The 14,104-nt window shown below is 40.4% G+C and overlaps 1 protein-coding gene across 2 annotated transcripts in view; it reads left to right on the forward strand.

Annotated features, from left to right (window-relative positions):
• The first annotated feature begins 3,537 nt into the window (after positions 1-3,537).
• The window catches only part of RGS12 (regulator of G protein signaling 12), a 90,285-nt gene continuing 79,718 nt past the window's right edge, over positions 3,538-14,104 (forward strand). For both annotated transcript variants that reach the window (XM_030020994.2, XM_030021001.2), the window contains exons 1-2: positions 3,538-3,730; positions 10,092-12,038. In XM_030020994.2, the coding sequence (XP_029876854.1) occupies positions 10,182-12,038 (1,857 nt within the window). In that variant the 5' untranslated portion in view covers positions 3,538-3,730; positions 10,092-10,181. The remainder of the gene's footprint in view (positions 3,731-10,091; positions 12,039-14,104) is intronic.

The raw sequence follows: 14,104 nt of genomic DNA on the forward strand, positions 1-14,104 counted from the left end.
GGAAACACCATCATCCAAACCAAAATGCATTTATATGAAAATATTTTCTTCCTTTTCCCACTGCCAAGAGTGTCTCCCACTAGGGAGAAGACTATGTTTAAAATAGAGGAAAGGGTATTTCTAAAGATTAGATTAGCTAGTAAACCAAGGTAGATATTGATGGCTATGTGTCCATCTTGCATTCCTCAGTGCGGAACACATGATCTTCACTGATCCTTTGGCTTGGACTCTGATGGTTAACTGGATGAGGTTTTTGGAATTTAAGAACTAAGTTCTCTAATGAGGATTTTGCTCCCAACTGCGTATTAACTGGCCAACACAAGCTAACTATAATGTATACGATATATAATCTTCCTTGATGTTCAGAACAAAATTAAGCTAGGAAAATTGGAATGAAGTTTGTATAGCGAAGAAGCATTTAATGCTGACAATTATATACAATTTTATTATTTTGAACATGTTGAAAACATTAAATGAGAAAATTGACATTTATGTGAGGATATTTCTGTATTTCTAAAATAAAACCTTTTTGGAGCAACCAACGCTTTCATTCCTTTAACCAAGGTAATTAAACAATGGTAATTAAAACCATAGACTTTGCATCAGATGCTGGACTAAGTTTATTTTGTGACTTCTTATCTGGTGTTTGTGACAGCAGTAATCACACTTCATTACAGGATGCATTGTAAACCTCGCCAGATGAAATCTGACAAGCTGTTTTGTCACAGCCACCCTCAGTGTGATTGAGATGTCTGTACACCCAACATTAAGCTACTTAGGCTTATAAGCCAAAGCTTTTACAGCCCCAAAGCCACAAATCCTTATCACTTTGTTTCACAGCCTTTCTTCCTTTATTGTCTCCAACAGTGGTGAAAACAGTAAGAAAAGTTACAGCTGAGACCTTGCATGGATTTTCTGAGGGGCCATTAATCACTGTGTTCCAGATTCTAACATGAAGTCTTAATCACCATTTCCAAAAACACCAAAGAAAAGCACTAAATTAATTCACGATGAGTTGGATATTTCTGACTGCAAATAGGCTGTGTGACTACACCTGTTTCCATGTCAGTCTTCGGTGTTCACTTCTTCCTTGCTGAGCAATACTCATGTAGGAAATTTTGCTCTACTACAGAAAACCCTTCTGTGAAGTCAGACAGATTACATACTCCTGTCTTAAAGTCCAATCAGTTCTGTTGGCTATCGCAAATAGAACAGGTTCAGTGTCTGTGGAAGAGGTAATATCTGAGACTGCCATGGAGTAATTATTTTATAGTTAGTAGATGCTGATGCCACTTCTTTGCATCCCTCCTCTTTGAAACAAAATAAAGCATAATTTCTTTTTATTAACCCCATAAACTCAATAGGAGACCTGCAGATACCTCTGTGGAAGAGTTACAATTCCACTTTACTACTTGTCACTTTCAAAGAGATTTTTCTTCTGTTACAGCTGTTTACAAGGTCAGACTGTTTGAAATACGTGGTTGACCAATCTTCCCTTCTGTAGGGAAGGAGGTAGCGCAACTCAGTGCTAGATCTGTTGGGGTAGCACGGGCAACAGAAATAGTGGCAAAAGACATGTAGTCTTGACAAACCTCATATGAAAGCTAGAAATAATCGGGCTGTTAAGGGATGGCAACCCAAAACACCACTTTTTTTTTTTTTGTGGAATGCAGTTCTTGCCCCTGTGATATCTCCCTAGCCAAAGGGATAAAGAGCTATCGCTTGTTTGGCCAAATTTAGATCTCTAGAGTATTTTTTTAAATTATTGTACCACACCTGAAAGAATCAACCATGTTGAGGTTTAAAAACAATCCATCAATTTTCTTCTTTACAATTTGAATCTTTAGCCTTCCTAAAGGATCAATAATTACTTTTATAGGACACAGTATGTCTGGAGAAGTTAGGAGGTCTATCATCTTGTAATTTTACACTGATCTGCCAAGGTGTCTCTGTGAGGATGAGGAAAAGAAATAATGCTTATTTTATTCAGTTATTTTCCCCTCCAGCTTTTCCCATAAAACCTGGTGAGAGAGATAACAAAACTGGGATCTAAGTTGATCTGAAATGTTTCATGTTGGGAGAAATCTCCTTGGGATGGACTGACAAAGAAAAAACCCAGCAGAATGAGAAGGCAGAGGTCACAGTAGAGAAGCAGGATCCTCTATTTTTCCAAAGAGCTTTTTCTTTTGGGCTGTGTTTTTGTTTTTCCTGAAGACTCCAGTATACTGTAAGCATTTCAGAAAGGGAAGGAGATATTAAGAAACAATTTCCTAGACTGCATAAAAATTAGACAAATACTGGAGTTAAACCATCAAGACACAGTTTTAAAATTTAAAAGTTATCTTAGACACATAAGAGTAACAGTGAGTTGTGGGACAGATATCCTGCTCTGGAGACTGGGGGGAAAAAAAAAACCAAACCCAACCCAGAAAGACAAGGCAAGCATTCTCCTTCACCTTGTGGCTGGTAGGTTCAGTTCCAGTTCAGGTTTCCAGTGCATAGAGACAGACACCAAAATGAAGAAATCCCCCACATACAAAGGATTTCTACAAGTCCTTGTTAAGAGCTAAAGATCACAATCTTCTGCAAAGATCACAAAATCTTTTCAGGTTCTGTAGGAAAGTCAAACACCTTTGGTTAATTCTTCCCTTTTTTCTGGACCTTATATTCCTCAAGAATCTCTTAACTGATGTTCACTTTTAAGCGTACCATCTTCCCCTCTTCCTATTCCTCCTACTTAAAGTAAGGTTTTCTAGTATTGCCCTTTTGAAATAAACAGCTGTCCCCCACGTACTTTGAGAACTTGTTGCCTGTGCCCTGCTCCATCTGGGTGGCAAAACTGCCCCTTTGCACATACTCTTGCCCTTTGGGTGCTTAATTACTATGAAATGCCTCACCTACCTCCTCACCCTCATGGGGTGGCTTAGTGGTTGCACCTAGTGCCACCCTGCTCCCTCCCACTTTTCCCTTTACCTTGTAAGGTCCGTCTCACTTTCTTCCTGGGCTTCGAGGCACGGCACACCTGTTTGATGCACCTCTGAACGCCTCCCGCCCTGTCCTCCCTGACCAACCTGCCCCTTCTCCTCAGCGCCACTTCAGAGCTGCAGGTTATTCTAACCAGTCTCGCCCCGCCCCGCCAGCTAACGTCGTTGTGCTGCTTATATGGGGACTGGCTCTACTTTGTCCTCCCGGCGCCGAGAGGACCGAACAAGTTGTCCCCGCTGTGCGGTGTTGATCGTTTAATTTCTCCCCTCGCCCCGGTTTCGGCCGCGGGGCCGCCCCTCCCTCCCGCCTCAGCCTCGCGCCCCCTCAGCGGGCGCCGGCGAAGCCCCGTTCGAAAGGGCGCCGGCAGCCCGCGCCTGCGCACTCCGCTCCCCGCTGGAGGCGAGGGGGCGGGGCGCCCACTGCCCACCGCGCCCCGGCTCGGCGGCTCGGGGAGATGAAGGAACTACGTGGCCCGGCATGCCCCGCGCGGCCCGCTCCCCACGGCCGGAGGGAGCGGGCCCCTCGCAGGGCACGCCGGGAGCTGTAGTTTTTCGGCGCTGGGTATTGTCTCTCCCCTTTCTCTGTCCGGGAACCCGACCGCCACCCCTGCCGGGTGAGTGCGGTGACTGACAGCTCCTCGCAGCCAGTGGCCGAAGCGCTGTGTGGCGGAGCCCGGCGCCCGTCTCCTCGGTGACCGGGGGGAGCTGGTGCCTCAGTAGAGTAGCCGGAGTCCTGGGGGACGGAGGTGAGTGGGTCCGAGCGGGGGAGCGCCCACCCCTGCCCGCCCGGCTCTCCCATCCCCCTCGCCGCCGAGCGCCTGGCCCGGGACCCCGCTCGGGGTGTGGTGGGAGAATGGGGGCAGCCCACGGGCGCCGTGAGGGGAGCCCGGCGGGGGAGGGGAGGGGAGCGCGGCGGAGGGAGCGGAGGGGGAGGGCAGCGCCCGCGCCGCCCCCTCTGCGCGCCCCTCGGGCTGCGGCGCTGCCCGCGACCCCCGGCGGGCAGCGCCGGGCCGGGGCGTGTGTCTGCGTGTGAGTGTGCGCGCCGCGGGTACCCCTTGCCCTCCGGTCTTTTTACCGCTTGATTTTTCAAACCCTCCCTGCGGGCTCAGGTGCCTCCCCGCAGCTCCACCCTCCTGGGAAGCGGCGGCCCCGCGGGGCGGTTAATGTGTAACCCCGCGGACCGTTGCTCCAGGCGGCCGGCGGCGGCGCGGACCCCGCCGCCCGCCACCTCCGCTCCGCTCCGCGGCCTGCCGGCTCGCCCGGCGCCGGCGGGATGCTCCCGCGCCCCGCTGCGCCCGGCGGGGCAGGAGCCCTCCCCGGGAGGTGGGCTGCAGCCGGGTCGCCGGTGCCGCCGGAGAAGCCGGCGGCGTAACTTTTCGAGCGGCTTGCGCAGCGTTGCGCCGGGAGTCAGACGTGCTCCTCCCCCCCCCGCCCCGGCTCTCGCCTGTGCGTGGAAGCGCCGTGAGTGCAAACCATCCCAAGCCTTTTTCCCGACCGCTTTTATTCCTGAGCAGATCTCGCGTGTCGCTGCTTCGGTCTGAAGTGCTGCCCTTTTTCGTGGCGTCCCAACAGTTTTGGAACGTATTTGCAAGAAAAGAAGGGGGGGGGGGCGGAAAACGCCCAACTACCAACAAAACCTTTTCACCTTCTTAAATACAACAAATAAATTAATCTGAATTGTAAACACACGACTGTTTATACAATAGCTTTAGAAAACTTTGTCCTTCGTCGCAGGAGTCTTGTCGGACAAAACAGCAAATGTCCTGTTTGTGTTCTTTACGCTTTGTACGCTGGCTTCAGTGTTGAGAAGAGTTCTTACTAACAACTGTTTTTTAGCCTGCTGTTACTAATTAAAGTCAGTACTTTTTGAATGATCGCACTAGGTACACCTAATTGTTTTCTGGCAAAGCAGTTGCTGCTTATACAGGAAACATAATGGTATGTTTTGCCAATTGTGAAATGCTGATAAGACTTTTTTATTAAAAGACTGTCCCGCCCAAGTTCTGAAACAACTAGTAGCTGTCTTTGCAGGTTGTGCTGTTACATTTCTCGTGTAACTTGTCTATAAATATGTACCGCATTTGAATAGTGAGTGGAATTCAAATTTTATAACTTCATTTGAGCTTTGTAGTGGCATCATTTGTGAAAGTCAGTTCTGCCTTAATGAGTGACACCCATGCTGAAGAATCTTTTTCAGTACTTCAAGACCTGTGTGAGGGATGACAGAACAGTCTCTCTCCTCTATGCGCTTCCACTTTGGATGCTTTATCCTCTTACTGTCTCACTATTGAAAAACAAGATGAAGCCAACCAGTTCTCTGCTTTTCAAAAAAAAAAAAAAAAAAGGCCACCACATTAACATGGATCCTGTAGTGCTGAGTATCAGCTCATTTCCAAAGGCTTTTCAAAATGAACTGGTGGTCAGTTTTGCAGTCTTAAACTTCACATGCTCCCTCACTGCCCTCTAACTGTTAAGGTTATAGTCTAACATAGACTATAACAGGAATGTGCTGCCTGTTTCTGTTTGCTCTTTTTGTTGCTATGAGTTAACAAGAGCAGAAGCAGGAAACAAACCACCTCTCTCCCTTGAAAGTAAGCAAATAAGTATTATTTTCTTTGGAGTAGAGGGTTTGAAAATGACATGAAAAGGTAGCATGGATATGTAAAAATGTTACATAAAGAAATGCAGTGTTTGTGGGATAAAGTACAATTCAACTGCAACTGGTATTTTTGGTGTTTTATACCCCCAAAATAATTGATTGAAATGGTAGACCAGAATGTATGCTGGGAGAAAACTCAAATGTTTCTTTTTGTTTTGCGGTTCTGTCACAAAGCTGATGTATATGGGCAAATTATGTTATTTCACATACTTGAACAATTCTTAATTTGTATATATTAGTGTTTCTGTCTGAAATGTCCTGTGAAATATTTTGTAGTTATTAAACTATATTTATTCTGTGTCATATTACTAAGTTGTGTTGGTACAAATTTTGATGAACTTTCTGAAATAATAGTATTTTTATATTTGCAGTGTTCTTCAAATGATAGTAGGAATTTTATATTTTCAGTGTTTTTAATAAGTATATTGAAATGTCACAAAACTATATTACTTGCTTAGGATTTAGTTACTATGTATTACAAATTATTCTGCTTTTATAGGCCTGTTTTCACCTATAAAATGCACATATCCTCCTGACTAATACTCGCTGATATCTTTTGTACAGACTTTTTTCTTTAAGACTTACTTTATCATACTTAGTGATAGCAGAAAGTCAAAGTAAGCTTGGCCATGTGTAGTATTGTGGTGTAACTTTTTCTGACATACTGTATATGACTGAATGTAATTATGCTATCAAATTAATAAAATTCAGTGCTATAATTATTAGAAGTAGTTACAGTAGCATATTATTGGTAGGCTCAGTAAGCTTCAGTATTTAATTTGAACTGAAAATCAACAGCTCAATTTTCTTTGGTTACATGTCACAGTTATCACAGGTTCACTATAGTTCACTAACAATTTCATGTTTTAGTAAACATGCAGACACCTACAAAGCTTTATATCAGTGCAACTAAAACAATGTCTTTGTTTCACTGCATACAGTGCACATTTTGTAATTTATTGCAGGAAAAGGATGTTCAGACATATGATTGCTTTGAAACTGTAGAAGTTTGTGCCATTTTTGTGCCATACCTCTTTAGCTCCAGGTTTCAAATCTGCAAAGAAAATTAAAACTTAGGCAATTAGATAATTTGATAATTTAGTTTTGAACTAATTTGTTAACAGTTTATAACTCAAATACTCTCTGTTGGAATCTCTCTGGTTATGAGAAACACTATTTTCATAATTTTTCCATTCGCCTGTCATGCCATTGTTGCAGTAATACATATTTGAATGCTGAGGGTTCTTGCAGAAGAGCTACATTTGGCTTTTGTCTTGAAGTTTCCTAGATAAATTTAGTGAGTTGTTATTTGTCATGGGTGTAATGGGCACAAAAAATGCAGAATAATATTCAGCTACTGAGGGAGGGAAGAGGTGGCTTTTCCAGTAATGTAACACAGTTTTTTATTTGGTTTTTATAGTGTATATATACATTAATAGCAAAAAAACCTTTAATGTTGAATTACTTCCGAACTTTACACTCACAAAATTACACAAATATTTTAATAGCTGGAAGTCTTCACACCTGTGGAACTTTGTCATTAGAGAAAAGTAATATATTAGCAGCCTGCTGTTTTGTTTTTACAATGGTCAGGTTTTGGAATGACCTTCCCTTACCAGTGGTTATAATCTGGAATAAACGCTTGATGTGTAAGGGGCATAGGTTAGGAAGGCAAATAGATAAATTGACTTGTGAATAGAGTTAAAAGGAATCCTCTCATAGCAAATGTGGAATCATGAGGTAAGACAGCACTGGGGTTTGCTTCTTCCCAAGAGCAGCCTAACTACATTTTCATTGTGTGTTTTTTTTATAGTTGCATTTAGGGTATTTTTTTATAGGTGTAGAAAGATAGCTGGAAAAATCTGTTTTTCTTATCAGCCACTTCAACATTACAATATTGAATCTTAATTTTTTTGTAACTACAGCTTTTTATTATATTTTTTTTTAGTCAAGTTATTTATAATCTAATACTCTTTTAATTGTTTCCTTTCCTCTTGCAAGCTAGTAGCACACTTTTAGGTGCCAGATACTATAGTGCTTTATGTTGACCAGGTAAGCAGCACAGTTTTGGAGGGTACCCAAGGGACACATTAGGCTATTCTCCAGACAATTGGGAACTGAAATATTCACTGTAAGGCAAATTAAAACATGTATATACTCATGCTCCTAGATAGTAGGTTTTTATTTACTGTTTGGCATTTGTTTGGTTTCTTTGGTTGGAGAACTATATCTTGAAATGTTTAATGATTATTCTCAGAAAGTACCAGACCTAATTAGAGATAGCTGAATGCACAGTGATCTCTTGGTTCACAAGTTTAGCCTCATCAGGAAGAAGTCAATCTATGTTTAAGGCACGAGATGATGCAAGTTGACAGGGGTCTTTTACAGCAACGTGTGAGATTGGTTAAATGTTTGCAAAGCATTTCTTTATGTTATGATTTCCATTCAAAGGTTAAGTGTGAAGTTTCATTACTTCTTAAAGTGAAGTTATTTTCTTAAATTATAGGGGAACTGTTTTACTGAAGCTAGATAATTGCTATATTAAAACAATTTGCAAAAACCATACTACATTGAACAGTCACAGCTGCACCATGGAGACATAAAAATCTGATGTCCCTTTGTTCAAAAAAATACAAACTAAAACCCAAAAGTAAAGTCAAGTGAATGTCTTCTAGTATCTTGAAGGCTGTCCTATTTAGAATTTGGAAGGGTCCTAAGGAAATCACATCCTGTAGTTGAGTATTTAGCAGAATATTCAAGAAACATAAGTGTTTTTTTTTTAAATTTGGTAATCAAACAACTCAGATGTAGTTAAGTAGTTAAGACTTTGATCCTAAATTGTGTTTTAGTGGTTTTGGTTTTCTTTTTTTTGTGGAACTTGGCCTTTCTGTTTGTTCTGTCCCAGGCAGAAATACTGTGAAAGTAGTGTGCTGTGGATTGCATCATGTTTTGAGTGGGGTTTTTTGTTATTTCTGTAGCTGAGAGCAATGTCAGAAGTATTTCTTGGTCATTTTTCTTCCATGCAAGTAGTGGGTTGAACACCACTTAATTTAACACTTTAGATACAATAAATAAATGTGTCTGTGTATGTATATTTTTTTATGTGTATCTATTTATCTAAAATGTTGCCCACATATACAAGATACTTGATTTTGAGTACCTTATACATTTTTAAGCATGTTACATTGTGACTGAGTTATGAATAAGCCTGTGGACCAGCTCAGGGCAGTAATTATTTTCAGATTAGTTCTCACTTGCTCAGACCAAGTTTATTGCAATTTTATGTAGCTGTAGTCCTCCAGTTATTTCAGTCATGCTCCAGACCTGTGGAAGTAAGAGTTCATATCATGCAACAAGGGGACAGTTTCAAAAGTTGAACAAGTTGTCATTTCTATTCCTTGTGTTAAAACACTTTTTCTGTATTTTAACCTGCTTAGTGGAGGAAACCTCTCTAAAACAATGGAATTTACCTGAGTATAATTAGAACAAGACATCCAGACTCCAATGTCAACACCAGAATGTAATGAAATCTGCTATTTCTTGCTGTTCATATAAAGCTGCTTTATCTTAATTGTAAAGTCATGACTAGATTAATACTGGCAGCATGTGGAGTTCCTTCTTTTTTCCTCTTTTTTTTGAGTTTTTAAGCTAAACTAAAACACATGGCTGTTGGAATGACTGACTGAAATGCATTTTTTTATGTGTTTGCTTTCTGACAGATTATTTTTGAGTAGATTAAATTGATTGATGTAACAGTAAATCTGATTTTGGGTCCCTTTGATCTAATACATGATTGAACGCCCATTTGCTGTTGCGTACGTAAGTGAAATGTATGGGCAAAAGTTGAAGTTTGAGATACTTATTTTAAGCTGCCTTTACAGCCAGTCAGTGGAGAGATACAGGCAACTGTAGGGGTAATTTCTTTAACCTGTTTTACGTGGATACCTTTGGTACCTGTTTCTGTACATTGAATATAAAGCGGGGGTGGGCTATAGCTGAGTAGATACACTGAGCTCTAATTTTTATGTTGCTGGGAAAGGATAGATGAGCTTCATCCAGGATTTTAACTGTGCTGTAGAATGTGGTGGTATTGCAATGGTTCAGTAAGCTAGAAGTTAACTGAATAGTAGGTAACGTGGTGGAGTTGGGGAAGATGTAACATACTGTGGTATAAAAACATCAGCTGTACATCAGAAGAGTTAGATTCTGTTCTTTGCTTTGCCATTTTGTCATTTTGGACAGCCACTTTATTTGCATTTGCTACTGCTTTCTCATCAGTAAAATGAAGACTGTGGTACCTGTTCTTTTCAAATTGTTTCGAGTGTTGTGTTAATTCTCTAGCAGAGTTCACTAGCAGTGAACAGTAAAGGGAATACTGGGTACTAAAAAACCTGAAATATGATAGAGAATTAAAATGTGTTTTGGTTTTTTTTTTTTTCTTTCTTTAGAGCTTCGTCAGGTGAAGGAGTGATACTCTTGAAACATGACAAAAAACTGGACTAATTAGAAGTTTTCCTACTTCAGGGAAAAAACCCAAGATGTATAGACCAGGGGAAACGGTCAAACGTCGACTCAACATGCATGCTCCTCCTCGGATAAGAAGTGTGGAAGTTGCTAGAGGAAGAGCAGGTTATGGGTTTACCCTTTCTGGACAAGCTCCTTGTGTTCTTAGTTGTGTTATGAAAGGAAGCCCTGCAGATTATGTTGGACTTAAAGCAGGAGATCAGATATTTGCAGTTAATGAAATCAATGTGAAAAAAGCCTCTCATGAAGATGTAGTGAAACTTATAGGAAAATGTTCTGGAGTCCTGCACATGGTCATTGCTGAAGGGATTAGTCATATAGATTCATGTTCAAGTGATGAAGAAGTTGGTTTTTATGATGGGAAGGGGTGGCTGAAACCCAAACCTGACTCTAAAGCTCTGGGTATAAACAGAGCAGAGAAAGTTGTTGAAGAAGTGCAGTCTGGTGGCATTTTCAACATGATTTTTGAGAATCCTACTCTTTGTGCTGGTAACTTGGATAATTCTGCACCAAAACAAAGATCGTTTTCAATTTCTGCTGCTATTAAATTTGAAACTGGCAGTGAAAGTGTAAGCAATCCAAACCTACTGTCAAAGGAAGAAATACCCAAAGTCCTGAATGATGATTCAGTTTTTAGAATTGGACTGGAGAGTGCTGAAGACTTTGGATTAGATGCAAGCATTTTAAATGTTGCCATGATTGTAGGTTACCTAGGCTCAATTGAACTTCCTTCAACAACCTCGAATTTGGAAAATGAGAGTTTGCAGGCTATTCGTGGATGCATGAGACGTCTGCGGGCAGAACAAAAAATCCATTCACTAGTGATGATGAAGATAATGCACGACTGTATTCAGCTCTGCAGTGACAAGTCAGGTGTAGTGGCAGAATATCCTGCAGAGAAACTGGCATTCAGTGCTGTTTGCCCAGATGATAGAAGATTCTTTGGACTAGTTACAATGCAGACAAATGATGATGCAAGCTTGGCTCAGGAAGATGAAGGGGTTCTGAGGACATCTTGCCATGTTTTTATGGTGGATCCTGAATTATTTCATCACAAAATTCACCAGGGCATAGCAAGACGTTTTGGACTGGAATGTACAGCAGATCCAGACACAAATGGCTGTCTAGAGTTTCCAACATCATCTCTACCTGTTCTTCAGTTTATTTCTGTCCTGTATAGGGATATGGGGGAATTGATTGAGGGAATGCGTGCGAGGGCTTTTCTTGATGGTGATGCAGATGCTCATCAGAATAATAGTACAAGCAGTAACAGTGATAGTGGAATTGGAAATTTTAACCAAGAAGAAAAAAATAATAGAGTTCTGGTGGTTGATTTAGGGAGCAATCCGAGTAAACACATTCCTAACAGCATATGGGAAAATCCAGTAGGAAGGGGACAAAATCAGCCTGCTTCCCATTGGAATGGCTTCTGTCATGAACAAGAAGGGAACATTCCTTTAGAAGTAATTCAGAATGATAAGTCCCAAAATGTGAGCAAACACTTAAGTCCTTCTGCTCGTATTGAAGTTCCACTGGTTTCCTCCCGAAATTCAGTACCCCCATCAAAGAAAAACACTGCAGGCATAGGCAATCAAAGGTGGTTGCCTGTGCATGTTTTACAAGAATGGCAGCATGGAAATGCTAGCGACCAGGAGTCGTACACTGATTCTACGGACGGCTGGTCAAGTGTTAACTGTGGAACTCTTCCCCCGCCAATGAATAAGATTCCAGCTGACAGATACAGAGTTGATGGCAGCTTTGGTCAGCCACAGTTAAAATCTCATAAAAATGAATGGTCTAAGAAGATGTTTTGCATGCAGAACAAATTTGGGCCTCAGCACAGTATTAGGAAGTCTAAAGAAGATAAAAAGGTAAGAATATGTTGATACTGGTTCCTAAAAAACAACAAAAAAACCCAAGCCCAACAGCGTATGGTATTTTTACACCATGATATTTGCATACTAATATTTAAACATGTATTATATCTTTTACGGAATTTCAGATGAAGAAAATAATATGGTTCTTTCTCCTTTGCAGAGGCTTTGCATATTCCTGTTTAATTGAGTGCAGCTCTGGAATTGTACTTCTGCTAGAAGTGTTGTCTGTTAGAGCTTTCTCACATTTCTTCTTGTCTCTTCATTGTTTCCAAATGTTGCAGTGGCATTGCAATAAAAGGAGACATGACATTCTAGCAACTTCAGTTCCTTCTGACCTCCAGCAGCAAAAGAATGGAAACAGTCTGGATCTTCAGTCTGGTTCCTTTTTTTATAGAAGGCTGGCTTGCAAATGTTATTATTTTAGTGATATCTATTTTTATAGAGATGTAGTCTAATCATTAGTCAAAAACTTGTGTTGTACTCTTTAACTGAATAAGACAATTTTACTATAAAAATTCCCTCCAGGAAATAGCGTTAAACCTACATCAAAGGATAGTCAATGTGATTATAGTGTCCATTATTAGGTCACAAATCTAACATTCTGCCAGTAAGCTGTAATTCAAATTTTATTCCAAATTACTGCTTCGTCTACTTGTTTTGTCTATTAGGCTTCTATAAACCAAAGTGAGAAGATTTAAAAAAAGAAGCATGAGAGGGGTATCCAACATAATTACATACTGTTCCCTTTGTCACATACATGTTTTGCTGTTGAGGGAACTAATCTCATGGGAGTCTGTTGTTGATAACTGGGATTCTAGTAAAGTGGAGGTCATTGGTCCTAGACTAAGACAGTTAGTAGCAGAGTTGTATCTAAAATATTTGCTGACTCCAGGGAAAGACAGAACCTTATACTTCAAATTCAAGTGTCCATCATGCTATCCAAATCTGTTTTTGAAAAAGTGGGTTTTTTTCGCCTGATTAAAAATATCCAACTGCTGCTCAGGTGGATGGCAGTGGAGATTCATTAGTTGTTTCATATTGTTATAAACAAAATCTTTGCATTGGTGTGACACTCAGGCATAGACTTTTTGGGGATTAGAATGCAGAACTTCAGAACATTTTGGTTTTGGTGTGGAAAAAGAAATTATTTTTTATTGCTTTTCTTGCACTGTAAAGCCAAAACTTTCACATATGTTCTTTTGTATGCTTTTTGTGCTGAAAATAAAAAAAAATAAACTAGTATATATATAATAGTTATGCACTAGTGTATTTTTAAGGTGAAGTGACTGCTACAGTCAGCAGTGTTTTCCAGACACACAATAATGTATTAAATTTCAAGTGATCTCAAATACAAGGTGATTCCCACTTTTCAAAAAGCAAACAGAAATTATCCAAACAGAAACACTTAATTTGAAAACATTGCCCACTGAAACCACCTAACATTCAATTCGGTCTGCTACCCTGAAGACTACATGCTTCATGATCTCTTTGCTGATGGACCAAGGAAAAGGCCTCTTTATATGCAGCACCTGGTGCAGATGCATTATGGACATTGGTCCTAAGTGCTCTTTAGGAACTGGACCAGCTGCATGGGATGCTGTTGAAATTCCTTCAGGGTCTCTGCAACAAGTTTGTCTGCAATGTTGTCCATGATAGCAATATGGATTAGATTTTTTCCCCAGAGATTTAAAACTAAAAAACCATTTCTGAAATGTTTGAAACATTTATTTCATGGAAGTCAAGAATATACTAATGAAAATCTCATAGAAAATTTTACTCTTTAAGATGAAAGATGTTCTACATGTGGGTAAACAGTAATAATATTTCACCTACTGTGTCACTCAGATCAGCATATACCAGAATATATGTTCCAACACTAAGTATCTCAATTAATCTTCCCTTTTAAGTCTATTTACTAATAACATAGGCATTCTGTTCTTTGATTAATAACAAATTTGTTTGCAAGACACATTTAAAATGTTCTACATGGCTATAGCATTTAGTCTCCTCATTAAGGCTACAGAACCTCTTTTGCATTTTAATTTTGTTTTTCAGTATTA

Source organism: Aquila chrysaetos, chromosome 1 (assembly GCF_900496995.4).
Source record: "Aquila chrysaetos chrysaetos chromosome 1, bAquChr1.4, whole genome shotgun sequence".
Lineage (NCBI taxonomy): Eukaryota > Metazoa > Chordata > Aves > Accipitriformes > Accipitridae > Aquila > Aquila chrysaetos.